This window comes from Molothrus ater, chromosome 22 (assembly GCF_012460135.2).
Source record: "Molothrus ater isolate BHLD 08-10-18 breed brown headed cowbird chromosome 22, BPBGC_Mater_1.1, whole genome shotgun sequence".
In the NCBI taxonomy this organism is placed as follows: Eukaryota; Metazoa; Chordata; class Aves; order Passeriformes; family Icteridae; genus Molothrus; species Molothrus ater.
The window spans coordinates 5,475,136-5,503,114 of record NC_050499.2 but is presented as its reverse complement, the minus strand read 5'-3'; the positions used below and the strand labels follow the sequence as shown (position 1 = coordinate 5,503,114).

Below are 27,979 nucleotides of genomic sequence, written 5' to 3'. Positions count from 1 at the left end.
GAGATGTGACTCAATATTGATTTCCACTTGTTTTTGTTGAAACGCTAAAAATGCCAAAATGAAATATTTGGACTTTTCCTCGTGTTCCTTCTTTCTTTTTTTTTTTTAACTTTTTAAATTTTTTATTATTTTTTAAAATTTTTTCCTGCAAGGAGCTCTCTGCCCAGTTGGATTCCAAACCCCGAATAATTCATAGCCTGTAAATAGCTCCCTCCTGCTCGGGTAAACAGAGCTTTTGTCTCCCCAGCGTGCTGGTTGAGCTGAGTGGTGCTGCTGGGGGCAGCAGAGGGGCTCAAGGTGTTTCCTGTGTCTCCCTGCAGAGTTATGTCATGTCATGCCCAGACCACCGCAGGCTCCATGAGGATTTATGGAAGATGCTCCGTGTCTTGGCGCCTCTGGTGCTCCTTCTGCTGTGGCTGATGAGGATCTGGGCCAGCCCCCATTCCCTGAGGATTGGTGAGTGCTCACCTGGCTTTGGGTTTATTATTCTTATTTGTTATTTGGGGTTTTGCAAGAGTCAAATCTTAAATTGCCTTCTTAAAATAAGAATATTTGACTGTCGTAAGGTTGGTAACACATCAATATTTTTATGCCTATGTTCACAGAAACAAGAGCAAAACCAGATATACAATTTAATGTATTTGTTATTAGGAGTTTGCAAGAGTCAAATCTTAAATTACCTTCTTAAAATAAGAATATTTACCTTTAGTAAGGTTGGCAAGACGTAAATATTTTCATACTTACACTTGTGTTCACACGAACAAGAGCAAAACTAGATGTACAATTTTCTGTATTTATTATCAGGAATTTGCAAGAGTCAAATCTTAAATTGCCTTCTTAAAAGAAAGAATATTTGACTGTGGTAAGTTGGAACCCATAAGTATTTTTATACCTACACCTATGTTCACACAACAAACTGTATTTGTTATTAGGAGTTTGCAAGAGTCAGATCTTAAAATACCTTCTTGAAAGAAGAATATTTGACTGTTGTAAGGTTGGCAACAGATCAATATTTTTATACTTACTCCTATGTTCACACAAACAAGAGCAAAACTAGATGTGCAATTTACTGTATTTGTTATTGGAGTTTTGCAAGAGTCAATTCTTAAATTACCTTCTTAAAAGAAGAATATTTGACTGTAGTGAGGTTGACAACACATCAATATTTTTACACTTATACCTACACCTATGTTCACACAAAAAAAGAGCAAAACTAGGTGTACAATTTACTGTGAAATATTAATTAATATTTAAAAATCTGCAAAGGCTTTGGTAGATTTTAGCAGTCAGATGCTGGAGATTGTGGCAGCATCATCAAGTTCACAGAAACAACACTGGCTTGTACCTCTAAAACTTGGTGTGTTAGCAGGACTTGACCATTAGAAGAAGAATTTGGTATTTTTTAATTCATATTCACTGTCTCACCACCAACCCTTACAATTGTACGAGATCAGAGAGAAAAAGGCATGGAGAACTCTGAGATTTTACAGCTCAAAAAAAATAGTGGGGAAATGACTCAATATAAAGTTAAAATATTTTCCCAGTGATGCTCTGGAGGGATTCTTGGAACCCTCCCTGCCTGGTGGGGCTGACATTGAGTGAAATTCTCCTGCATGGTCAGTGGAGGCACCGAGCTCCTCCCTGAATTTTGGAATGCTCTTCAGTTTGTACATGAAATGCAGTTTGTGGTGAGCTGACACACTTGCTGAAGCTCCTCCATGAATTTTGGGAATGTTGTCTCCCTCCTTTTGTAAATGAAACGCAATTTATGGTGAGTTTACACATTGAGCTCCTCCTTGTGTTTTGGGAATGTTCTCCTTCCTTTTGTCAATGAAATTGAGATTATGGTGGGTGCAGACACTGAGCTCCTCCTTGAATTCTGGGAATGTTCTTCAGTTTGTAAATGAAATGCAGTTTGTGGTGAGCTGACACACTTGCTGAAGCTCCTCCATGAATTTTGGGCATGTTGTTTCTTTCTCTTGTCAATGAAGTTAATTTATGGGAGTGACACAGTTGCTGAAGCTCCTCTTGCATTTTGGGAATGTTGTCTCCCTCCTTTTGTAAATGAAATGCAGTTTATGGTGAGTTTACACATTGAGCTCCTCCCTGCATTTGGCAATGTTCTCCACTTCCTTTTGTAAATGAAATTAGTTTATGGTGAGCTGACACACTTGCTGAAGATCCTCTTTGCATTTTGGAAATGTTCTCACTTTCCCTTTGTAAATGAAATTAGTTTATGGTGAGCTGACAATGCTGTTGAAATTCCTCCATGCATTTTGGGCATGTTGTCTCTTCCTCTTAAATGAAATTAATTTATGGTGAGTTGACACTGTTGAGCTCTTGCCTGTACTTTGGGAATGTTCTCTCCTTCCTTTTATCAATGAAATGGAGTTTATGGTGAGTGGGCGCGCTGAGCTCCTCCCTGCATTTTGGGAATGTTCTGTCTCTAGTTTGTAAATGAAATTAGTTTATGGTGAGCTGACACACTTGCTGAAATTCCTCCCTGCATTTTGGAAATGTTGTCTCTTCCTCCTGAAAATGAAATTAGTTTTTGGTGAGCTGACACACTTGCTGGAGCTCCTCCCTGCATTTCAGGGATGTTGTCTCTTCCTCTTGTCAATGAAAGGCAGTTTGTGGTGAATTTCCCTGTTTGTGTTGGTTCTCATGGTGTTGATGTTGCCCTTCCTGTGTGAATTCCAAGCCACCCCTCAAAGAGCCACTGAGGAGCTAAAATGACCCCTGCCATGTCCCACCCCTCTCCTAAACCCACATGAAATTAAATATTTCTGTCACAAATACAGAATTTGCCCTCCATCCATGAGCAAGGAGGGGCAGAGCCCAACCTGCCCAAGCTCAAGGGCGCCACAAGAGCTGTGCAAACCCCAAAATATCCAATTTACAGGGGAGCCCATGGGTGCAGACCCCTTTGGGCTGTGCTCAGGAGCTCTCAGGGAGAGGCACCATCATTTCCCCAGGCTGCTGTGTGGATTAGGGACCATAAATGCACCCAGAAACCTCCTAATGGAGCTCACCTCCCCAACTGACACTTGGCTCCGTGTTTTAGAAAGGAAACCGCTTTTCCTGCAGCCAGCAGTGCCTTTATTAACCATTTGTTGCAGATAAGCAGCCAATCCATCCCTGTCCCCATTTGCAGCCTTCACAGGTGACACTCCTGAAGTGAAATTACCTCTCCCTCTGCTGGTGGAGCACGAGGCAGCTCAGGAAATATGGGGAGGGAAGGTGTGAGCTGGCAGGAGCCTGGCAAGGCTGGCTGGGTGGTTTATATCCCTGGAACCCCTGATTCATGTGGAGCACTCCCAGCCCTGCTGCCTGCGTTTCACCTTCATGGGCACATCCTCCACTCGAGCCAGCGGGCAGGGATGGGCATGGAGAGGGAATTGGCAGCATGCTGGAGGTGAAAATCCTTCTTTTTGCTTCGTGTCCCATCTTTTTGGGGAGCACTGTGGGGTTTTTGGGACCGTGGAGAGAAAGGGGAGCTCCTCTGACAGCACAGAGCTGCAAACCTGGGGTCAGTTTGTTTCCCAATCCCCAGAGTGCAAAGTGAAGCTGTTGAGACCTGGGACTGTGAATTTTCAGCTTTTAAGGACTTCTTTGTGCTGCAGCTTTGGTGTGGCAGCTGCCTAGCTTGCTTTTGTGAGAGGTGAGGTGTTTGAGATCCTGAAGACTGAATGAAAATCCTTCCTTTTGCTTTGTGTCCATCTTTTTGGGAGCACTGTGGGACCGAGAGAAAGGGGAGCTCCTCTGACAGCACAGAGCTGCAAACCTGGGGTCAGCTTGTTTCCAATTCCCCAGAGTAAAAGGAAGCTGTTTGAGATCCTGAATTGAATGAAATCATTCATTTTATTGGTGTCCCATCTTTTTGGGAAGGTGTTTGAGACCTGGAACTGCGAATTTTCATCTTTAAGGACTGTGAAGTTTTGGAGTGTGGAAGAAAAGGGAGCTCCTGTACAGCACAGACTCAAAACCTGGGTCAGTTTGAGATCCTGAAGTTGAATGAAAATCCTTCATTTTGGTTTGTGTCCCATCTTTTTGGGAGAAGGGGGGGGGACGGGGGTGCGCCTGGGGTTTTTGGAGCCTGGAGAAAAAGGGGAGCTCCTCTGACAGCACAGAGCTAGAAATTTGGTCAGTTATTTCCCACTTCCCCAGAGTGCAAAGTGAAGGTGTTTGAGACCTGGGACTGTGAATTTCAGCTTTTAAGGACTGAAAACTCGAATTATGCTGCAGCTTTCAGGTGGAATGGCAGCTGCCTTCCAGCTTGCCATTCCCCAAAGTGAAGGTGAAGGTGTTTGAGATCCTGAAGGACTGAATGAAAATCCTTCCTTTTGCTTTGTGTCCCATCTTTTGGGGAGCCCTGTGGGGTTTTTGGGAGCCTGGAAAAAAGGGAGCTCCTCCAGCAGCCCAGAGCTGCAAACCTGGGGTCAGTTTATTTCCCACTTCCCCAGAGTGAAAGGTGAAGGTGTTTGAGATACTGAAGGACTGAATTTCGTGTCCCATCTTTTTTGGAGAACTGTGGGGTTTTTGGAGGATGGAAAAAAAGGGAGCTCCTTTGAGCACACAAACCTGGGGTCAGTTTGTTTCCCACTTCCCCATAGTGCAAAGTGAAGGTGTTTGAGACCTGGGACTGTGAATTTTCAGCTTTTAAGGACTGGAAACTCGAATTATGCTGCAGCTTCCAGGTGGGAATGGCAGCTGCCTTCCAGCTTGCTTTGGTTTGGGGGGTTTGATGAGTGTTGTTCCTTCAAGCCACAGTTTCATTTTTACGGCGCCTCCAACAAAAAAGTTAATAAAAATAAAGTGCAGAATAAAAAGAGAGAAAAAATATGACCAGCAGCCCTGAAATCATTCCCAAATGCATGCTTTTGGCAAGGCAGGGAGATATGCTAGCAACATAAATCACTGCTCTGCATAGGGAAGGAAAACCAGGCCAGCAAGAACATTTAAATATTCAAAGAAAATGCGAGCAAAGGTTTAAAACAGTCCTGAAAACCATCTGATAAGGGGCTGCTGAAATGCACAGGGTGTGATCAGCAATGGGAGGTGAGCTGGGCAGTGTCGGGGTGGGTTCTTCACCAGGAAAATGAGATTATTCCCTGCAGGGGATCACGGTGGTGCTGAGTCAGGGACTCTTGGCTTGGGAAACGAGCCCTGAGCTTCCCTGCTGCTGCTTTTTTGGGGTTTGGGGTGGATCTTGGCCCTGGCAGCCCTCAGAGGAGTGGAGAGGCAGCAGATTGCTCCATCTCTGGGGGAGTTTCTGCTGGCCTGGACAGGGCCCACAGCGAGTGTTGCATTGCAGTGAGCTGGAGAAGCATCACCTGTGCAAGGCATTGAGCAGAATGTGGGCTACAGGGTCACCTTCCCGAGCCTTTGGCTGCAGAGGAGCAGCCTGGAGGCTCCTGAGTGCTCTATTTCTCTCCTTGATACACAGGGAGGACAAAAAAAACCCCATCAGTGCAGACTTGTTCTTTCAGCCTTGCATTGTTTGTTCCCTTCTGACGCAGCCCTGGAGAAACTCTCCTTGTTCCTGGTTTTTTTCTGGAGACCTTGGTGGGGAAATCCAGGTGTAAAAAAAAAAAAAAAGGTTTATTTGCAATGGTGATGTTTTGCTGAGAATGTCTTTTGTCAGTCAGTTCCCTGCTCTGTCTGGGTGTGAATTATTATCTCTGAGGGCCTCAAAAGCTGGGTCTGATCGGGGAGGGAAGGAGCAGGCAGGGATGGGAGTGTTCTCAACAGCTTTAAGAGCTCTGAGAGGGAAGGAATTGCCCCCAGGCAGCCTGGAGCCCTTGGAAGAACCAGTGCAAGGCCTTCCAAAATACCCTGGGAGCTCTTGCTCAGGTTGTGTTGCATCCAGCCACCCCAAAAACCAAAAATAAATCAGCTCCCCCCTGCCCTGCAGGGCAGCATCTCCCCTGGCCCTGCTTTCCTGCAGCACACACACCGTGTGTGGGAGCAGTGCTGCGTTTGTTTCTTGCCTGTTCTCTCATGCTGAAGGAAGTGTCAGGAAATTTGCCTGAGTTATTTACTGGGTTATTTACTCGGCCTCACTGAGCAGAGCGTGGGGGCCCTAAATTGGCATTTTCTGCCTTGATTCATTGGGTGTGCTAAAGAAGCTTGTTTAAAATTCATACCCCGGGCCAAAAATTGTAGTTTATCCATGGAACTGCCCTCACCAGGAGCGGGATAGGAGCCCTGAGAGAGGATCTGCTGACAACTCCTTGCAAGGCCTCCTGAGCCTTTCAGGGTTTCTCTCTGCCTGTCAAAATCCCTTCCCTGCCTCTGTCTCCCAGCTCTGCAAACTTCACACAACAACTCCAGCATTTAAGGGTGTTTTTTTGGGGTGAAACTTGATGTTTTCCTGCCCCATATCCAAGGACTGTGCTGGGGCTCAGCTCTCATTGCTGCCCCAGTGCAGCAATGTGGTTCTGCTTTGTGGTTCCCTCCAGAGAAGCAATTTGTGCTCCAGGTCCTGATGGGCCCCAGCCCTGATGCTGGGGTGTCACTGGAGGTGTCACTCTGGGCAGTTTGTCCTTGTCTCTAGGCAGGATTCCAAAATTCTGGAGTGCCTGAAGGGCTGTGAATCTCCTGTGTCTGCTCAGGGTTCTGATTCTGGAACCAGAATCACAGGATCATGGAGTGGTTTAGGTTGGTTTAAAGATCCAGTTCCACCCCTCTCCCACTGTTCTAAGACCCTTGGGCACTTCCAGGGACCCAGGGGCAGCCCCAGCTGTGCCCACCCTGTGCCCACCCTCCCAGGGAAGGATTTCTTCTTCCAATATCCAACCTAAACCCACTATTTTTGAGTTTTAAGCCGTCCCCCCTCATCCTGTCACTCCAAGCCCTTGTAAAAAGTCCCTCTCCATCTTTCCTGCAGCCCCTTCAGGCACTGGAAGGCCGCAATGAGGTCACCCCAAAGCCTTTTCTTCTCCAGGCCGAACAATCCCAATTCTCCCAGTTTCGATCCCAATTCTCTCAGCTTTTCACCTCCAGAAAATGTTCTTGGGCACCCCCCCAGAGCTGTGGGAGACCCCTGGCACTCAGCTGTGTGTGCTGAAGGGGGTGGGAAGAGGCAGAGAGGAGCTTTTCCTGCGTCTCTGTGCTTGTGTGGTGCCCCTGTATCCCTCTGTCAGGGCCGTGGGTAGCAGAGCATCGTTTGCACGGCCCCAAATCCCTGTGCAATCGCCCACCTGAGGTGTTTATGATACACTAAACCACTTTGGCAGTGAGTAAAGGCCCCAGAGCTGCCCTGCTGGTGCAGTTTGTCCAAAGGTGTGTCTGAGCTGGAGGGCTGAAGCAAGGGAAAAACGAACATTGAGGTAAAAATGAGCAATAACAGCAGTGGAACTGGGGATAGTTCAGTTCAGCTCCCTCAGGACACACAGGATTCTCCTGCAGGCACTGCAGGCAAGATCCCACAAGGCAGAATTAGCATTTTAAAGCCTGCTGGTGGCTCTGATGATGAAGGTGCTGGAGAAGGAGGACGCTGATGTCAGCAGGTACCAAATTCTTCCTCCCAGGTGTCAGGAGGAGCTGGTGGGGGGAGAAGCCCAGCTGTGCTTTTTTTTTGCGGCTTTGTGGCAGATTTTGTGCCATCCCCAGCTCCCCACCTCCTGTTTGCAGCTGGCTCACACAGCTTGAAGCTCCCCTTCTCCCTCCTGCTGCAAACATTTAACACACACACACAAAGCACAAACTCCTTTCCTGGTGTAGCTCTGCCTGAGCCAAGCCCTTTGTGGATGCTCCTGATGGATCTGGGGTGAATTGGCCGTGGATCTGCTGCTCCCCAGCAGAGGAATGGCCTCACCCTGGCTTTGAAGGCAGCCAGGATCAGCTCAGAGCACAGGAGCAATCTGCAGGGCTCACATGCTGGTGCTGGTGCTGGAAAACCTCCCCACTTGTCATGAGGATCAGTGTTTAATCCCAGCCTGGCTTGGGGAGTGGGGTGGGAGGAGTGTAGTTATTGGGATACAATATTAATATTTCCTCCAATATTAAAAAGAGCCAGTTAAGTTCATTAAAGCAAAGTAGGTTTGTAGTTATTTATCATTTGCTGCTGGGGACTGCTGAGAGGTAGAGAAAAATAGGATATTCATCTGCTATCTGGTCTTTTAATTTTGTTCTGATTATTCTTCTTGGAGAAAGATGTCTTATTTATGGGTTTTGAGTTATGTGCATAAATATTTCTTTTTAAAATCACCTGTACAGATGCCAGGCCCTTCAGCAGAGCCTCATTTAGACTTACAGTGAATCACAAATGGTTTGGGTTGGAAGGATCTTAAAGATTACCCAGTTCCAACCCCCTGACATGGACAGGGACATCTTCCACTGTCCCAGGTTGCTCTGAGCCCTGTCCAACCTGGCCTTGGGCACTTGCAGCATCCAGGGGCAGCCACAGCTGCTCTGGGCACATTTTATCCTTGGATTCTTTGCAGTTCTGCCCAGGTATTCATTTCCTGTGCTCCAGCACAGGAGGAGTGGCTGACACTGCTCCATCTCCTTCCCTGAGCCATCTCCTTCAGACCACTCATCCACAGAGACTGCTCAAGGATAAAATGAAGTGGTTTTTTTTCAGGAAAAAGCAACTGAAAGTGTTCAAAAAGGGGCTGGTGACTGGTGCAGTCATTTATCCACTCTGCTTTTCTCTGGAATGATCTGGTGAAAGGTGTTTTCCTGAAAGCTTTTGCTGCAGGACGCCAGGGCAGGGTGCTGAGGCTCCGCCGCGGTCGGTGGTGGGCGCCGCGCAGTCTCCAGGAGGTTTGCACGTAATTCCCACTGAACCTGTGGATGCAGCTTTTCCTGGGGCTGTGCTCAGCACCCTGGCAGCCTGCAGAGGCAGGAGGAGGCTCCTTAGCACCATGGAGGTGTGAGGGAAAACTGCGGGAGGAGCGCGAGCGCTTCCGAGCGGGAACTGCCACTGGCGGCGAGCGGGTTCTGGAGGAATGCACCAACCCCGAGGGATGCACAACCCCGAGGGATGCACCAGCCCTGCACCCCTGACTTGGTTTTCAGCTGTGAGAGAAGCCTTCCTGGCAGACTGACACGATTGGGTATCGAGGAGGGAGGGATCGGTGCCTTCCTCCGCCGCGGGAGGTTTGTGCGCGAATTTTACGTGGTCAAGGTTGGGTGGGTTTGGGTTCAAAATCAACTGAGCTTCGTCCTGTAGGGAAACTGCGTGGAAAAAGAGCAGAGCAGGCATGGGAAAAAATGAGGATTTGGTGCAGAGTAGGGAAAACTCCATGGAAAAAAGAGGGATTTGGTGCAGAGTAAGGAAAGCCCATGAGAAAAAAGAGAGGCTGTGCAGAGCAGGGAAACTCCATGGAAAATGAGGCTTGGTGCAGAGTAAGGAAATTCCAAAAAATATGGGCTTGGTGCAGAGCAGGGAAACTCCATGGGAAAAACAGAGGCACTTGGGCAGACAGAAACTCCATGGAAAAAAGAGAGATTTGGTGCACAGCAGGGGTAACTCCATGGGAAAGAAATGAGGGATTTGGTGCAGAGTAAGGTAACTCTATGGGAAAAAGAGGGATTTGGTGCAGAGTAAGGTAACTCTATGGGAAAAAGAGGGATTTGGTGCAGAGCAGGGTGAGCTGCCCTGCAAGGAGAAGCTGTCCAGGCACCAGGCAGATCGTGCCCAGCAAAGCAGTGCCCTTTGCTCGGTGTGGGAGGGCTCTGCCTCTCTCCAGGCTGCAGCTTTGCCATATAAAACATAATGAGCTCCTCATCTCCAGCAGAGGAATCCAGCACTATAATAATATGAATAATAAATAATAAGCAGATTTATATTTTAGATCAGTGCCACAGGGCACAGAGTGAGGAGGCACGGGGAGGGAGTCAGCCAGACAGATCATCTCTTTCCATCTTTTGCACCTCTGTGGCAGAGTTATTTTTCCTGATCTGTTCCTATTCATTAATGTCCGAGAGGCAGGTTATATTACCCACCCCAGGAGGCCTTTAAGCTTTGTTTTGATTCATTATATATCCACATACATATTATATAGATATAGATCTCTCTGTGCAGAGCAGCTGGATGGGAAAGAGCCTGGTAGTTATGGAAAAGAGCCACGTTACTTAAGCAGCAAATCAACGTTCTATTTCTTCACTCTCTTGTTTATTGAAAGCCATTTAGCCACCAGCACGGGGGAAGCTCTGGTGCCCCTGGGCACAGCAGCAGCTGCTGCCCTGGCCTGTGTGGCTCTGTGGTTTTGGAAGGTGACTGGGTTGGAAGCAGGTGCTAATTCAGTAGGAAAAGGGAAATTTAAGGAGAGGAGCCAGGGGTTGGTCAGTGGAAAGGTGACATTTATCTCCTCCAGGCACAGTCCTGAGCCGTGGCAGGGTGACAGAGGACAGGCATGCATAGGTGCATGTGCAGAATTTTGTATCAAAGGTCTGGTTTTTTACATTTGTTCCTGAATATTAAACAGTCTCCCAGAGCCAGGGATCAAGATCTGAGAGTCATGTAACTTGTTTTATATCTAAATACTGTTCCTGCCCCTGGGCAGCACTTTGTGTATTTAGCTGCTGAGCCACTTTTAATACAGATCTTTTTGCTTCACACAGAGGAAGCTACTGATAGCAAGATCTACTCTGCAATTTCTTTCATTATTTTTTCATATATATATATGAATAAAAAAGTCAATTACATGAATGAAAGATCCTTGGTTGCCTGCCTAAACAGCTGCCAAAATGAATTCCAACTCGGAGCCAAATTCAGCAAAGCTGGAATTTCTGCAGAGAGCTCCAGTGTGTCGTGAGATGGGATTGTGCAGGAGGCTGCATTACAGATTCCTGCTGCCCAGCCCCTCGCCCCTGGCTATCTGTGTGGGCAGCCAGCAGGGATGGATTTCACTCCTTTCAGGGCTGGATTAAATCTCCTCCTCAGAGCCGTGCTGGGGTGAGAGCCACCACCCTGGCAGGCAGCTGCCTTGGCACCCAGAGCACCTGGAGCTTGGGCCTCCAAATCCCTTCCTCCCCACAGAACAATTCATTTCCCTGTCAGGAATCAGCTGAAGGGAGCAGGAGAATTTGGGGGATGTGGGCAGGAGCTGGCTGAAATCCTGGGTAAGCACAGAGGGGAGGCAAATCCTCCACAGAGACAGGAGCAGTTCTGGGAATGACTCCTGAGGATGGGTGGCTGAGGAGCATTTTCCCTGGTTTTAGGGAAATGCAGGTCTGTAGTGACCACAGTGTGATCTGAAGGTCCTTTTTGGGCAATGAGGGGGAGGAGAGCCTTGCAGATTTTAGGTAGATGCCCAATTTCCTCAAGCTGAGTTGAGATAAAGCCGAATTTGTCACCTGGGAGCTGTTGGAACCTTTCTGGGAAGGGCAGGGAGAGGATGGCAGATGGGAGAAGGAAGGCAAAGAGCCACTCCAGCTCCAGCCTGTTGGAGCAGAGCTGAGATCCCCACCCTGGGAGTGCAAGGAGGGCTCTTTGTGCTCAGGGTTTATTCCTCCTGCTCTGTTTCTCTTGGCACATCCCCTCGTCCTTGCTCTGTGCATGGGTGGGTTGCAAGCTCAAGAGCTCTCCAGGCTGCCACATGCCCAGAGCTGAGCTCAGTGAGGTGTTTAAGCTCTCTTGTCGAGCTTTAGGCACTGCAGGGCTGCTGGGCAACCTTCCCAAAGAGGAGCTTTGACCTAGCAGGGCACTTCTCTCGAGTGCCCCTCTGCAGCTAATTGCTGCTGGCTCAGTGGCAGATAAACACAGCCCCAAGAGGCTGAAATCCCAAATTGTCCTGGCTGGGATTCAGCAGCTCCCACTCCCCCTCTCCAGGTGTTAGGGACACACAGCACTTGGAAAAGTCCCAATCCCAGAAGTGGAGAATGAGCTGCTGACAAAGCAGGGGGAGTGGTGGGTCCTGCCCTTCCTTTGCTTCCAGCTTTGTGCTCCTCTTCCTCCTCTTCTCCCTCGCAGAGACCTCACTGTGATCAGATCAAAGCTAAAAAAAAAAAAATAAAACCGTGGGGAAAAGAGGAGGATGGAAAAGAAAACCAGTGGGGAAAAGGGAAGGATGGAAAAGAAAACCAGTGGGGGAAAAGGGAAGGATGGAGAAGAAATCAACTGGGGGAAAAGGGAAGGATGTAAAGACCTGAGAGAATGAATTTTGTGTTTTTCTGTGGGATGTCAGCTGTGAAAAGCAGGGGAGAGCAGGACAACACCCAGGGCACAATCCATGGCAGAAAGGGCTGGGAGCAGGCAGGGGAAATGGGGGAAATTTTGTTATTGTGGTAACCATCGCAGAGCAGTGTGTCACATCAGGGTGGCATCACAGCCCAGACCCCTTCTTGGGGGTGTTGTTTGGAGAGGAGAGGCGTGTGGGCAGTCTGGAAAGCAGCAGGTGAAGATCCAGGCTGGAGGAGAGCTCAGACAATGCAGATGTGAGAGCTGGGAGGGACCTGAGAGCAGCAGGAGCAGCTCAGGCTGGCCTTGCCCTGACTCCAGCCCTGCCAAATGAGGGCTGGGGATGTCAGGAGGCTGCAGGGAGGGATGGCTCCTTTCCCTTTCCATCACTAATGAATTCCTCTTGCACCTCCAGCCACTGGAGGGGCCTGGGGACACTGAAGGGAACTTTATGTGGAAGTGATGGCTGAATGTCAATGCTGCTGTTGAAGCCAACTTGGGAGCCGGGAGGTGCTAAAAGAATTAAGATTGTTAAATGGAAATAAGTCTACTTGGTTGAGATAAAATAGGGTTTAAATGAGTGAAATTATCAGTGGATTACCCTTGTTAGAGCACTGCCTTATTTAATAAACTGGGTTTTAATCTGCTGTGAGCATTCCTGAAGGGAAAGCTCAGCGTGTGGAGGTGCAGGGATGTGATGGAAGGGAGCCACCAGCTGTGCCACCATCCCCCCTAGAATGGAGCCACAGGAGTAAGAATTTGCCCCGGAGCGCTTTATACTCTCATGAGACTTTCATTCACTGCTTTACAAATGTTGACTTTGTTTGAGTTTCTCTGGCTGGCAGAATTAGGGTGGGATCACCAGGAGTGGGATGACCTTGGTGCCTCTGTGTCCCTCGTGTCCCTGGGGAGCATTTTCAGGGCAGAGCCATCAGTGCTGCATCGTTTGGGGTAAATGGGTGCACTCAGAGCTCCCTGGAGCCCTGCAAGGGGTGATGCAGGGGGAGCAGCCTCTTGCTGCATTTAGGAAGGAATGAAAATGCTGGAAACTGTGAGTGCTGCAATTTTACCCAAAGAAAGAGCGTGGTAATTATTAATGAGCAGTGATTACCTGCTGCTGCAGGAGCAGAGCTGTCACAGAAGAGCAGCCAGGTGCTTTGGGCCAGCTTCACCTGGCCACCTGGCTGGATGCAGGTGTCACCTGTCACCTCTCATGTGCTCCTGACCCATCTCTTTGTAGTGGCAGCTCCAGATGCTTCCAAAACTGCCTGTGGAGGGAAGGACCTGGTTTGTCTCAGCACTTTTGGCACTCTGCTCTTGGCTGCTGTCACCGCTGAGCCTGGAGGTGACAGTCCCTGGCCTAGGGGGGAGCATCTGGGACAAGGGACAAAAGCACGAGGAGGGATGAGGATTGATTTTCTCCTTGGTTGTGCAGCCCTGAGGTTTCAGAGCATCTCGTGTTCTTTACTTGGGGATTCATAAATTTTCTTTCTTTTTTACAGTCAGTTTTGGGAGAGAAATCAAGCCATGAGTGGGTTGGGAGGCCCAGGTGGGATGCAGGAATCCAGGATCAAATTGCAGCCTTGGGGCAGCCAGGGTGTGGGTAACCCACCTGGGTTATGCTCTTGTCTCTTCAAAGGAGTCTGCCCTCCATAAATATTCCATTCTTTGGTAGTTGCCAGAAGGGCTGATAAAGCTGGCTACAGGCAGAGCTGAGCCCATCCTGGCTTTTATCTCCTTTCCTGGCCTTGTCCAGCAGCCTGGGCTCCACAAATGCCAAAAGTTCTTTGGTCTCATGCAGCTGATGTCGAGTTCAGGGGGAGTTCAGAGCTGGGAGAAGGCAGGGAAGGGGCTCAGTGTCCCCACTCCCCATGCAGCAGCTGGGCTGTCCTCTGCAATGATTCCTGTTGGAAAGGTGCAGGGAGGAGGAATTCCTGAGCTCCAGCCCAAGGCTCATCCCAGGGGAGCTTGAACCTTGTCCTGATCTCTCCTAAACCTTGTCCTGATCTCTCCTAAACCTTGTCCTGATCTCTCCTAAACCTTGTGTGATCACTCTTAAACCTTGTGTGATTACTCTTAAACCTTGTGTGATCTCTCTTAAACCTTATCCTGATCTCTCTTAAACCTTGTCCTGATCTCTCTTAAACCTTGTGTGATCTCTCTTAGACCTCATGGGATCTCTCCTAAACCTTGTGTGATCTCTCTCAAACCTTCTGTGATCTCTCTCAAACCTTGTGTGATCTCTCCTAAACCTTGTGTGATCTCTCTCAAACCTTGTGTGATCTCTCCTAAACCTTGTGTGATCTCTCTCAAACCTTGTGTGATCTCTCTCAAACCTTGTGTGATCTCTCCTAAACCTTGTGTGATCTCTCCTAAACCTTGTGTGAGCTCCTTGCCAAGCCCAGGGCAGTGAGGGCTGGGAGGTTGTGGTGTGGTCTCAGCCTGGGTCTGGCTGAGGATCCCCTCCCTCATTGCAGATTTCAGCCTCTCAGCTGACAGGATCTTTGGGATGAATTTTGTGAATTTGTGCTCATTGAGATGTTCAGCATTTGACATCACCTTGTTCCAGGTCTGATCCTCAGTAACTCCACCAGGGCAGGGCTGCCCAGATCTCATCTCCTCCTTCCCTTGCAGAGAGGTTTTCTGGTCCTGCTCAGTTGCCCCCACTCATCCATGTTCCCATTTTTCCAGCAGCAAATCCATTCTGCTCTTTGGCTTTGACACTTCAGGACTTTATTTTTCCTCATCCCTCACACAGAAGAGAACTTAGCAGTTTTATAAAGACTTTCAGTATTTATTTGATATATGATATAATATACATTATATATTATATAATATACATTATATATTATATAATATACATTATATATTATATAATATACATTATATAATATATAATATATAATATATAATATATAATATATAATATATAATATATATTAATTTATATAACATATATTATATATATTAATTTATATAATTAATACTTTTAGTATTTATTATCCTTTCCATTTCTACCCACTTCAGTGGATAAACTACCCACCAGAATATCACACAGAGTTTTTTGGCATTCTTGGTTCACTGGGGGCCCTGCCACAGTGGGAAGAAGAATTTTCTCATTCCAGCCATGCTCAGAAATCCCCTGATCTTAATGATCACAGAAGATAAAGCAAAAACCAGTGGAGTTGGCAAAGAAATACCTTGCAGTGTTCATGCAAAATCATAAACCCCAGATGCCTCCTGAGCCCCAGCTGAGTTTTTTAGGGCCAGGTTGAGGCTGCTTTGCCCAAGTCTCCAAGTCCCCAGCATTACCAAATTTTTCAAGCCCTGTGCTTGCCCAGCTTGGCACAACTGAGGAGCCTCAGCATGGCAGGAGACGGTTCTGAGGTGCCCAACTCAGATTTTGGAGCAGAAATCTCATTTTCCTGGGCTGTGGTTGAAACCCTGCTCTTCCCTCCTGCTTTTAAATCCCACGGAGCATCTCATTAGGAGCAAATGATGCCTCAGGCAAGTGGAGCTGTAGAAAAGTAATCTTTATTAAGCACCCTCAGTGGTCAGAGCTGCTTGATGAGCTCTGGAGTTTTATTTGCAGGCAGCTTGGGCTGTCGTTGGGCAGGAAAAGGCTTTGAGCTCCCTCCAGCCCCTGTTTTCTATTTGTGCCCTCATCCCTCCAGCCCTGCAAGCGCTGCTGGCAAAGCTGTTGAGTAGAAGAGGCTGGGTGGGATAAATCAGGAATATGGGGAGGGATTTGGGCATCCAGCATTATCCTGCAGCTCATCCTGAGCTGGACACAGACACAGATTTCCCTGGAAAAAAAAAAAAAGGTGCAAAGAACCCACAGACTGATGAGGCTTTTTGCTGGGGATGGACTGAAGAGCTCTGGAAAATAAAGGGGTGTGAGTGAAGGTGTTCACACCCCAGCTCACCTGAGGTTGTGGGATCTTTCCAGACCGAGCTGAAAGTCTGGAATCTCTGCTGCCTTTGCTCCTCCTCATTCCCACAGAATTCCCAGAGCAGCTCTGGCTGCCCCTGGGAGTGTCCCAGGCCAGGCTGGAGCACCCTGGGGTGGGCAGGGAAGAGCAGAGAACAGAGCCAGGACATTTAAAACAAAATATATTCAGCAAATGACTGGATTTCAGAAAGGTTTTAGTCGCACAGATGTTCTATTTTCTTTTTTTTTTTCTTTTTTTTGCATTTCTCCTGGCGTTTTGCTGTTGTTTTATTCTCTTTTTTAGGAGAAGCCTTTGCTCCTCCTCATTCCCACAGAATTCCCAGAGCAGCTCTGGCTGCCCCTGGGAGTGTCCCAGGCCGGGCTGGAGCACCCTGGGGTGGTGGAAGGTGTCCCTGCCCACGGCAGGGAGATGATTTTAAGTCCGTTTCCAACCCAACCCATCCTGGGGTTTTAGGAATGTTGTGAATTTCCTGCTTGCTGCCCTTTTGAATGACAAGCTGTGGCTGTTTGCTGTCCTGGGGCTGTCAGATTTCATTGTGAGGAAATGAGGAGCATTTTCAGGCATTAGCTGGCAGCACGGAGAGTTTCAGAGTAGCAGTTCATGCCACTGAACATGCTTTTGGAAGATGTGTCCTCATGCTTGGAGAATCAATTAACCTCGAAACCATTTGGTGACTTGGTTTGAAGAACACTGGCTCTGAGAATTTCCTCTCCTGCTGCTGAAATCAGCCACATTCAGCGTGAGTGAGGCATGGATGGTTTCTAGCACTGAAAGGTGAAGTGAGAACAAAAATTAAAAAAAAAAAAAAAAAATAACAGCATAATGCCAGAAGAAATGAAAAAAAAAAAAAAAAAGAAAAATAAAAGAAAAAAGAGCATCTGTGCGACTAAAACCCTTCTGCAAACCAGTCATTTGCTGAATATATTTTGTTTTAAATGTCCTGGCTCTGTTCTCTGCTCTTGCCCACCCTCCCCATCTGGAAAGCATCCAGCATTTTCTGTGCTTGAGAAGGCAGCACTGGCTGCGAGTTCTGCCTGAGCCAGCACCTGCAGGGAGCTGCAACAGGTCCCTGCCTGCCTGCTTGGGGTTCTGGGGCTTTTCTGGGAGAGGAACAGCAGAGTGGCCAGTGCACAGCAGTGGGGAAGGGCATCCCCGCCTGCTCTGCTTGCAGGCTCAGGACAAAAGCTCCTTTGCTTCTGGGATATCATCCCTGCCCTGCTGCTTTTATGGATTTCTCTGCCAGAGCCGAATTAAAGCAGCTTTGGGGAAAACGGTGTTGCAACCTCCTTGACCTAAAGTTCTCACCCCAGCAGCTCCATCCTCCCCCATCCCACAGTGGGCTCCAGGAGAGTGGATTTTGCTTTCAGTTACAAAAAGGGAAAATACAGTGGGATTGAATGCAGGCATTGCTGCTCACATCCCTCTCACCGCTTTCTCCCTTCTGGTTCTGGCAGCAGAGCTCAGCCCTGGGTTTTGAGGTGCTCTGGATTTCACATTTCCAGGAGAAGCACCAAATTCTGCCTTCCCCTTCTCAGAAAACCATTCCCTGGGTACTAAATCAGAACAGATTCAGTTAAAAAGCCGAGAATCCAGAAATGTCAAATATTAACGCTGGGCTTAGGAGTTTTTCCAGGCAGGTTATCAACACCTGAGCAGGTGGAATTCTTGTTGCAGTGAGAGCACCAGGGGCTGAGAGCTGTGGTAGTTTTACAGGGTTCTGGCTGGGGTTTTTTTCTGCTTTTTGTAATCCTGGGCACGCCACACTCATGCTTTGGATTTCAGTCTCAGCTTGCTAATCTGCTTTCTGACCTATTGAAGAAAATAGCTGGTAATTATTTGTTTACTTTGTGCAATTCAACTGTGCAAGAGCTTCCTTAGAAGAGCCAGGCTGGGTGATTAGGAGGGGAGGTTTATTTTATTTTGGTTTAGTTTATTTTCCCTGGCACTTTGTCCTTTCGTTTGGAAGGGCTGAATTTCTTGGGGGGAGTTTTGCCTTTTTTAGGAGGATTGAACTCCGTGGTTGTGTTAAAGAGTGAAAAATGAAGCAGAGAGGGGTTGTGGGGGGGTGAAAAGTCAATTTTTATGTGCTGTGTTGTCAGGGTTTGGGAGATGGGGCTGGCCTGAGCACGGCAGTGTCACCCTGATGGGTTTGGATGGACTCTGAGGCACAGCCTGGGCTGATTTTCCCCCTCATTATTCCTCAAATTCACTCTGACCCAACGCTGCACTGCAGTTCTGTGAAAGCAGGAGGGTGCTGAGCATCTTGCAGACAACAAGACCTCTCTTCTGGGCTGGGATTATTCAACTAATCTCATGATTATGGTGATAATCCCCTTTGCAGTACGCCCCTCTCCAAGGAGCTTTTCCCTCGGGCCCTTCCAAGTCCCAAATCCCATTTTCTCCTAATGCTGAAGTGCTCTATATTAAATTAAGGCACTCTCAGGGATCAGAGGTGTGACAGTCCTGTGGTATTTAAAGCTTTGGAGTCTTTTGCCTGACTGGGGCTCATGGTGGAGATGGAGGAGAGGGGCTCTGCTGCTGGAGAAGAGTTGGATTTTTACGTTTCCCCCCTTGTTCCTGGAGCAGAACAAGCTGTGGGCAGTGCCAGTGACACCTTGAGGGCCAGATGATTCCAGGTAGGATTTTCCTGCAGGGAAAGCAGCTCCTTTCCCTCTCCCTCCGCCAGGTGCTCGGCGGCAAATAAATATTTTGCTCACAACTCATTGGAGGTGGCATCTAACCAGATGTGCTCTCACTTGGTGCGGCAGGAGATTTATTTGGTTGTCCATTTATAGCTTATTATTTCCTGCTGTCTCCCCCCTCCCCAGCCTAATAGCAGTTTGCTATCCACCAGGGTATACATTTTCTTCTGATTAAGTGCCGCTTAGCCGTTGGCTGCTTGCTCATTTTACTTTTATAGACACATTTACAGAGGCACAAGAGCCCAGGAGCAAGGGTAAGGAGAATGGAGACTCACAACAGCTTGATTAGATTGGATTTTAATAAAGTTTCCAGCTAAGCTGCAGCACTACTATTCCTCACGGTGCTGATGATCTCCAGAGGTTCTTTCAACCCTGATTGCCCTGTGGTGCTGGACAAGGGGGTAGCACAGCTCCTCAACTGTGCAGTGGGAGAGAATTCCCATGGAATCCTTGACCAGCAGGGATCTCTGAGCTCTGAACACCTCCGAGCTCATCTCTCAGGGGCGAGGAGAGATTAATTTTTTTTTTTTTTCCCCCATCTTTCCGCGGCTGCTAATTAGTCGCAGATGATGAGATAATTTATAAAAATTAGGAGCGATTTTCCCTCATTGTGCTAATATAGCTTGGCAATAAAACTGCTCTTTTAAGGGGGTGACTTTTCCCTAATGCAGGGATCAAGGCTAAAAATACATCCCCGTGGATGTCAGCAGAGAGGGGGAGCATGCTCCATCACTGTGTGCAAGGAGATCTTCCAGAAGTTCATCAGAACCACGAGAATGAGCTGAAATTGAAATGCAAATCCCAGCCTGGCTGTTTTGGGAGGGAGCAGTTGGATGGTGTCACCTTGGTGGCAGGATGAGGGAACAAGCAGGAGGCAGCAGCTGTGGCAGGAGCAGACAGTGTGTGTGACATGGGGGCTCTGGCAGGGAGGTCGTCAAGGAATTTGAGCTGGAATTTGGACCAGCTGGACTTGTCTCCTTGCATCCTTTAAATCCTTCTGGGATGGCTGCAAGAGTCTTATCAGTCATTTAGCTACTTGTATGTGTCATATCTATTTGTCTAGATATCTTTGCCTCTCCTGTGGACTGGGACACCTTGGTCCCTGGTCCCTGCAGAGCTGGTGTTTCTTGTGGGTTCCCCTGATGGGGAGACTCCTAAAGAGTTCTGTGCTAGCAATGAGAGACAGATGGGACTCTTGGTTTTTCAGTCTTTAGGTTATTGTTTATCTTCTCTTATTAGAAGTTCTGCACCTCCATGCTAACACCCCAAAACTCTAATTTGTTCACCCTGTGATAAACTACACCACTGTCTATTTCACACACTCGTAGATTCCAATTCATCCCAAAGCCTTGGCAGCTTTCTCCATGGATGAAGGTCAGAAGCAGTTTCTCCTGGGGGTCAGGACATCTCAGCACAGGCAGAGAAAAACCCCCTGAGCCCAGGGTTCCAGCAGGCTGGGGCTGAGCTGTGGTGCTGGGATTTGTTCCCAGTGCCCTTTTTGTGGCTGCCCCTTTAGATGCTCCAGGATCGAGCCAGGAGCGTGTGTGTGTCTGCTTGGTCTGGTGGGAACTGAGAAACAGCACAGGGGGGCTGCTGTGGCAGTTGTTTGGAAAAAGCCATTCATTAGGCTGAGGAATGAATTTTCCATGAACTCAGAAGGCCTCCAGCATTCCCTCAGGCTCCTAATGATTTTGTCACAGTGTTGATCCCTCAGGTGAGTGGCGGCATTTTGATATCAGCAAACAAATGGCGTTTTCTGTGCTGATAACACAATCCAGAGTCAGGCATGAGAGCAGAAAACAATTCCTCAGTCTTTAATTCCTCAGTGTCCAATTCCTCAGTGTCTGATTCCTCTGTGTCTGCCCCTGCACTGGGCACTGCTGAGGGCACACCTGGAGCGCTGTGCCCAGCTCTGGGCCCTCAGTTTGGGAAGGACCTTGGGACACTGAGCACATCCAGAGGGGCTGGGAACACAAACCCTGAGAGGAACCCCTGAGGGAGCTGGGGGTGCTCAGCCTGGAGAAAAGGAGACTCAGGGGTGCCCCCATCACTGCACAGCTCCTGAAAGGTGCCTGTGCTCAGCTGGGGCTGGGCTCTTTCTCCAGGAACTGACACAACCAGAGCACACAGCCTCAAGCTGCACCAAGGGAAATACAGGTTGGATATCAGGGAAAAGTCTTTCCCAGAAAGGGTGATAAAGTTCTGGAATGTTCTGCCCAGGGAGGTGGTGGAGTCCCCATCCCTGGGTGTGTTTAACAAAGCCTGGATGTGGCTCTGGGTGCCACAGTTGAGTTGAGGGGTTGGGGCTGGGCTGGACTCCATGGTCTTGAGGGTCTCATCCAACCTGGTCATTCTGTGAATTCTGTAATGGGCCCTGCAGATCCCTGTACCCCGTGGCACTCCAGGGAATGTGTGTCTGCACAGGACACCTGTACAAGCACACCCAGGAAACCTGGTCTGGGTTTTTAGTGATGTTCAGGGTGCCCTTTCCTGCCTGGAATTACATATTTTGAGAGGTGCTGGAGAGTTTCCTGGAAGCAACTCCAGTAAAATGGAGGTGGGGAGGATCAGGTGTTTTTCTGCAACAAGTGATTGATGTGTTGAGCTCAGAGCATGTGCTGGGTACAGAAAGTTTTCACAGATTTAAGGGGAAACTGGCTGAGCACAGGGGAGAGAAAAGCACTGAGGAGTTATTAAATATATAAACAACATCAGTTTCAGAAGTTTCCTAACCTGAGAGTAGCCCAGGGCTGGGAGGCTATTAGCAGGAATTATTGGATGGACTTTTGCTTTGACAGTAACATTTGTTCCTACAATCCAGATATGAGGCAGAGGCACAGAGAAAATGAAAGGAATTGCCTGTAGCAAGCTCTCAAATTAGCACCTCTATCTCCCCAGCCCCAGCCTGGTGCAGTGTCCATCAAGGCTTGGGAAGTGTGGAAATCTGCCTGGGCTGTTAGCAGCAAGCAGAGGGAAATTGTGGCAGCAGTGACAGAGAGTGAAACCAGCAGGATCAGGGCTGGAAAAGGGTCGGGAAGTGGAAAATTCAGCTTGGAATCATCCCCTGGTTTAGTGGGAGCAGAATTCATGTAAAACTGTTTGGGTTTTGTCACATGAGAGCACCCCTCTCCCATTGCCACAGCTGAACATTCGTTTCTGCTTTTTAATGCCGTCCTTAAATATCTCCTTCATCTCTAAATGATTCTGTCCTGTCCTTTATGGTGGGATTATCTTGCTCTCCCCATCTCTCCTACCTCAGCTTTAGCTTCCAGGAGGAGCAGGCTGTGTTCATTCAGCCTCTCTGGAGATGTTAATACTCAATTCTCTCCAGCATTTTCTTGCTCTCCCTTCTAATTTAAGCATCTTCACAGTTTTGGGTGCCTTGCTTTATCTCTGTCAGACACAGAGCCTTGAGCACAACCTTGCTGGGACTCCACCAGGAGCCCCCCTATCCTGGGAGAATTTTATCTGTGATGTGCCTTTGAGTCTCCCCATCCAGAGTCCTCTCTAGTTCAGTCTCTCAGACATTTTTTCTTAATTTTCTTCCTTTTTTCTTCAATTTTCTTCTTGTTTTTCTTCTTGTTTTTCAAACTCAAAGCTTTCTGATGGTGCTGCCAAAAGCTGTGTGGCCTCAGGCTGTGCTCTTGTCAGCATGAGTGAGGAAACTGGAGTGGGGTGTGGACAAGAGGCAGAGCTGGGACAGGGACGTGAAAATTCCCATGAAAATCGGGGAATTCGAGCTGGAATTTGGGCCAGCTGGACTTCTCCCCTTGCATTCTTTATGGAATGGCTTTCTTCTGGGATGGCTGCAAGAACCTTATCAGTCATTTATCTACATGGATATGTCATATCTATTTATCTAGGTAGCACAATAAATAATCCAGATTTACACCCATCCATCCAAACATCGGCAAAGTTGTGATAAAATCTGATCCTGTTATGCAGGGAACCCCTCTACTTTTACTGTGCTGTCCTTGTGCCCTCATTCCTTATTCTCATATTCCTTATTCTCACATTCCTTACTCTCATACTCCTTTTGTTGCACGCAGAATAATTTGGTGTATTTTCTAGGATCTTTGTAAGCACAAATATTTGGTCATTATTGAGAATCCAATTACAACGTTAATTAAGTTTTTTGCGACTGGAAACAAATGTTAAATTGCAAAGACAAAAATGTGTCCTCACTGTGTTTGAATTCCTCTGATTATCAGTGGAATTGGGGTGGAATAGGATGGGATGGGATGGAATGAAATAGGATGGGATGGAATGGAAGGGAGAATAGGATGGGATGGGATGGAATGAAATAGGATGGGATGGGATGGAATGGAATGAAATAGGATGGGATGGAAGGGAGAATAGGATGGGATGAAATGCAATAGAATAGGATGGAATAGAATGGAATAAAATGGAATTCCAGCTGGTCCAGAGGCTGCAGGGAGGTAAGGAAGCCTCCTCCTTATCCTTATGTGGATCCGGGAGTGTGTGCCTGGTGTTGTGATGGCAGTGTGAGACGGGAGAGGATGAGGAGGGCAGCACTCTCCTCTCATTAGCAAGTGCTGGTTGCTCTTTCAAAGGGAAAATCCAAACCTCCTCAGCCCCCTGGCCCTGCAGGTCAATAAAATGAACACTCACTAATGGCTGAATCAGAGACTCAACAACTTCATTACACTTGTAAAATCAATGGCCATTACCCAGCTGGGCTCTGATCTGAGCTGCAGGATGTCAGCACAGCCTGGGAGCTGGCAGAGCTTTGTGAAGATGTCTGGAGCCCATGAAGACACTTTTCCTGATGGGCCAGACTGTCACATGCACATTCTCTGGAAAAGTCCCTTTGCCCAGGATTTTTCTCCTGGGAAGCTGAGAAGCCTCAGAGAAAAGGAAAACAATTCTGATCTCATTTGCTTCTCCTGTGTTGTGCTCATGTGGAATGTGTTTGGAGATTGCTCACCCACAGGTGATTGTTCCATTGGTTTCATGGGAATTGTTTTGACTCTTTGGCAAATCAGGGCCAAGCTGTGTTGGGACTCTGGAAAGAGTCAGGAGTTTTCATTATTATCTTTTAGCATTGAGTAAATATCCCTTCTGTATTGATTAGTACAGTATAGTTTAGTATCCTTTAATATAATATAGTATCATAAAATAATAAATTACCTGCTGATTGTTCCATTGGTCTCATGTGGATTGTTTTGATTCTTTGGCCAATCAGGGCCAAACTGTGTTGGGACTCTGGAAGGAGTCACAAGTTTTCATTATTATTTTTTTAGCATTAAGTATCATTTTTGTATTCTTTAATATAGTATAGTATTCTTTTCTATAATATAGCATCAAAAATAATAAATTAGCTGGTGATTGTTTCACTGGACTCTGATGTGAGTGTTTTTGACTCATTGGCCAATCAGGGCCAAGCTGTGTCAGGGCTCTGGAAAGAGTCACGAGTTTTCATTTTTATCTTTTTAGCATTCAGTATCCCTCCCGTATTCTTTAGTATAGTTTAGTATCCCTTAATATAATATAGTATCATAAAATAGCAAATTAGCCTTCTGAGAAGATGGAGTCAGATTCATCATTCCTCAGACTTTGGAGTCTGTTGCATTCCTTTGTTTGGGGGAGCACAGATACAATCCCAGACCTTCCTGTGACCCTCCACAGCCAGAGCCAGGGGAGCTGCTGGCAGAGGTGCCCTGCAGCAGACAGGGCAGCTCACGATGTGAAAGCCCAGGCTCCTGAAGGGCTGCTGAGGCAAATTTGTAGCTTCTGGACTGCTGCTGGGAGGCCTGGATGTAAATGACAACGCAGCTAATAAGGTCTAATTGGCTATTAAAGGAGGAAGCAGCCCTGGAGATGCTGAGGGCCAATTAACCCTGGGAGCCTGACACTGCTGCTGTGCAGTGATGTGAGAGAGCCCTTGATGAGCACAGGGGCACTGCAGGTGCTCACCCAGAGCCTCTGCAGAGTGCTGGGGTATTTCAGTGCTCCCCTGTCTTTGTAGCCGGGGTGGATTTGCTGGCTGAGCAGTGCAGGCACCCTGTGGGCACCAAAGCAGCCCTGGTGGCTGGTGGAACTCCTCAGCAGGCTGGTTCCTACAACTCTGCTCAGCTCTGAGGGGGCTAAAAGCCCAGTCAGGTGAGGTGGATCCATAGGGAAGGCAAATTCCTGCGTCAGGCTGGGATGGAGACACACAGTGAAACCAGGGCTGGGGACCAGGGGAGGCAGGAACTGCCCTTGGAATGCTGAACAAGCCAGCCCAGAGCCTGTGGGAGGCTCAGTCAATCATCCTGCCCCAAACACTGCCTGAGATCAGGGCCCTGGGGAGCCTGAGGTTGTGACACAGGCTTGTTGCTAATTTGAATAAACAAATTGTGTCTAATGGCTTTGTCTCCTAATTGATGCCAGTGCCTTCCTGATAAGGGAAAACAGGGATATTCAGTGCTTCAAGGAGAGCTACCTGTTTTCATATTTGTTCTGCTAGGAGTGGGCAGGCAGAAAATGGGATTGGGTGGATTTGATGAGGAATTGGGACTTGGGAGTCCCAGCAGAACATGGAGCATGTCTCAGACTTTGGAGTCTGTTGCATCCTAATGACATGAGAGTGGCTTTGCGTGCTGCCCTTGTGATGATGATCTTTCTCTTGTTCCTCTTGCTCAAATTGACTTTAATCTAATTTTTGCTTTAAAAAAAAATTATTTCTAATTTCTGCATTTTTGCTGCTCTGATCTCGGGCCTTTCTGGAAGCCCAGGGTTTCAATCCAAGCAGGGGATGAGTTCACAGGAGGGGCTCAGATCCTGGATCTGGAGCAGCTGCAGGCTGATGTGGTTTGTGTCCTGCTTGGCTGTCTGCAGAGCAGAGAGAAGGGGGCTGTGCCTGCAGGGTCTGTCCCACAGTGACGCCCATGGCTTGCCTGCTCCAGTGAAGAAATGAAGCTGAATTCACTGAGAACAGCCCAGTTCTCACTGGAGTTTTCCAGGGAAGGCAGGATGGAGCTCCTGTCCTCATTTCTGGTGATCCCCAAGGATGTTTCTCTTGTCTTGTGTCGAGGAAGCAGCTGGAGGGAAGCTCCAGTGCTGACCTCAGCATGCAGACAGACTGATTTGCTCCTTCAAACCTGCCTAAATCACCTTTTAGCCTGGCTGGGCCATGAGACTCCAAGTTTGTGGATTTGCTGATTTAGAGGCGAACTGATCTGAGCTGGAGCTGGCGCTGACCAGAGCCAGGAGAGGGCTGGGAGCCCTCAGGGGACCTGCTGAGCCCTGCCAGGACCCTTTGAGCCATGGGAACCCTCAAGGGGACCTGCTGAGCCCTGCCAGGACCCTTTGGGCCATGGGAACCCTCAAGGGGACCTGCTGAGCCCTGCCAGGACCCTTTGGGTTATGGGAACCCTCAAAGGGACCTGCTGAGCCCCTGCCAGGACCCTTTGGGTTATGGGAACCCTCAAAGGGACCTGCTGAGCCCTGCCAGGACCCTTTGGGCTGTGAGGAGCAGCAGAAGGGCCTCAGAGGCTGCTTTTTTCCCCTGACTCAGCTCCAAAAGAGACAAAAGCTCCTTCCAGCCACTCAGTCGGGAGCGCTCTGCTGAAATAATTTCTGTTACCTTTTATCTGCCTCGAAGGAGCACTTAAAAAAAAAAAAAAAGAAAATCATCCTGCCCATAGCGGGTAACCTGATGAGCCTAATTTGGTGGTATGAAAACACAACCACTTGGAGGTTTCCAATCCATGTTCTGGCTAATTAGATCCACTTCCCCTGCTAGCTGCTGCTTGCTGTGCAGTGTGGCGTGTGCTCAAGCACCCCAGCACGAGCAGGAGTGTGGTGCACCTTGGTCAATGTGCATTTTGGCTGCTGGGTTTGGGAGGTGGGATTGATTTTCTTCGCTGCCAAGCCAAGAAAAGAGGCAGCAGCAGCTCCAGCTGTAAAGCAGCCCCTGGTTCCCCAGGCTTGGGGGAGCCTGCTGCTCCCTTTGGGCTTGTGGGGTTGTTGGTTTGGGTAAACTGGGCTTGCAGGCAGCTCTGGAGAGGTCTGGGGGAGAAGGACAAGGGTTGGGGAAGATGAAACAGGAAGGCCTTATCAATATGATTGCCTGGCAAAAGATTTGGAGAATATGGAAACTATCAGTGAGATTGAAATGAAAGCAAGCTTTGAGATCCCTCAGTTACTGAACAACTGGAAAACAATGGTGTGGCTGCTGAAGGTGATCCCCTTTTGATGGAACAACACCCTCTGCCTGCAGACAGGCCCAAGGGGCAGAGCAGACCCTACAGCTTGGCAGAAGGGGCCCAAAGAGGAGTTTTTAGGGTTTAAAATGTAGCACAGGATGGTGATGTAATGTGGTTTAACTCTCCTTACAAGGTTAAATATAAAGTTTGTACACAAACAAATTGGAGACAATGGCAAGCAAGTGGTTTTCAGAGCCCTGGATGAGGGGGACACAGAGGTTCTGGGGCTCTGAGCAGGCTGCAGGCTTGGCCTTGCTTTCCAAGGCTTGGAGAGGAAAGAGCTTGTTTAGAATGTGACACAGGATGGTGATGTAATGATTCTTATAGGCTGCATGGAAATGCTGTAGGATTTGTGTCTTGGACTAGATTGGTCAGTGAGAATCAGAATATTCAGCACAGAGGAAGATTTATGATGTTGTAATGGGAACCTTGCTCTCTCATTCTCTCTTTATCACACTCCTGCCTTCTCTCTCTTTACCTCTCTCTTTACTACTCCCAGTCCTGCTCTGAGCTGTGCCTGGCAGCTCCCAGCAGGGCCCTGCACCCAGGCCCTTTGCAATAAACCCCAAATTCCAAGCCCTGGCTGCAGAGATCTCTCATCTCTGTCCATCCTGACCGTGCTACCCCTGTCACTCCTACAGAGAAGGTTCTCCAAGGGGGCTGTGGTGTCAGGGTGGGAATGGCAGCACTCCCACAGGGAACACTCAACAGCTTTGGGTCACTGCCACTTCCCATCAGGAGACAGGGGGATGATGGCACCCCATCCTCTGGCCCTGCCAGGCTGTCCAAGACACCCAACCATTGCCTCTAACCCTTAAATTGCAGCTGCTGGGCTGGACTGCAAGTTCCATCCACAGAGATGGAGCAGACTGAACAATTTGTGTGCCTGGTCCAGCCTAGGCTGAGTGAGAGCTGGCCATGGACCAGCTGCAGCTCACAGGTCTGGGCATCTGAGTCACACTTCTGTGCCCAGAGCTGGCACTT

At 48.3% G+C, this 27,979-nt stretch overlaps 1 protein-coding gene across 1 annotated transcript in view; it reads left to right on the top strand.

Moving 5' to 3' along the window:
• Positions 1 to 357: 357 nt before the first annotated feature.
• GRIK4 (glutamate ionotropic receptor kainate type subunit 4) overlaps positions 358 to 27,979 on the top strand; it is a 144,447-nt gene continuing 116,825 nt past the window's right edge. The window contains 1 exon segment of the mRNA XM_036397477.2: positions 358 to 456. Coding sequence (XP_036253370.1) covers positions 375 to 456 — 82 coding nt within the window. The 5' untranslated portion in view covers positions 358 to 374.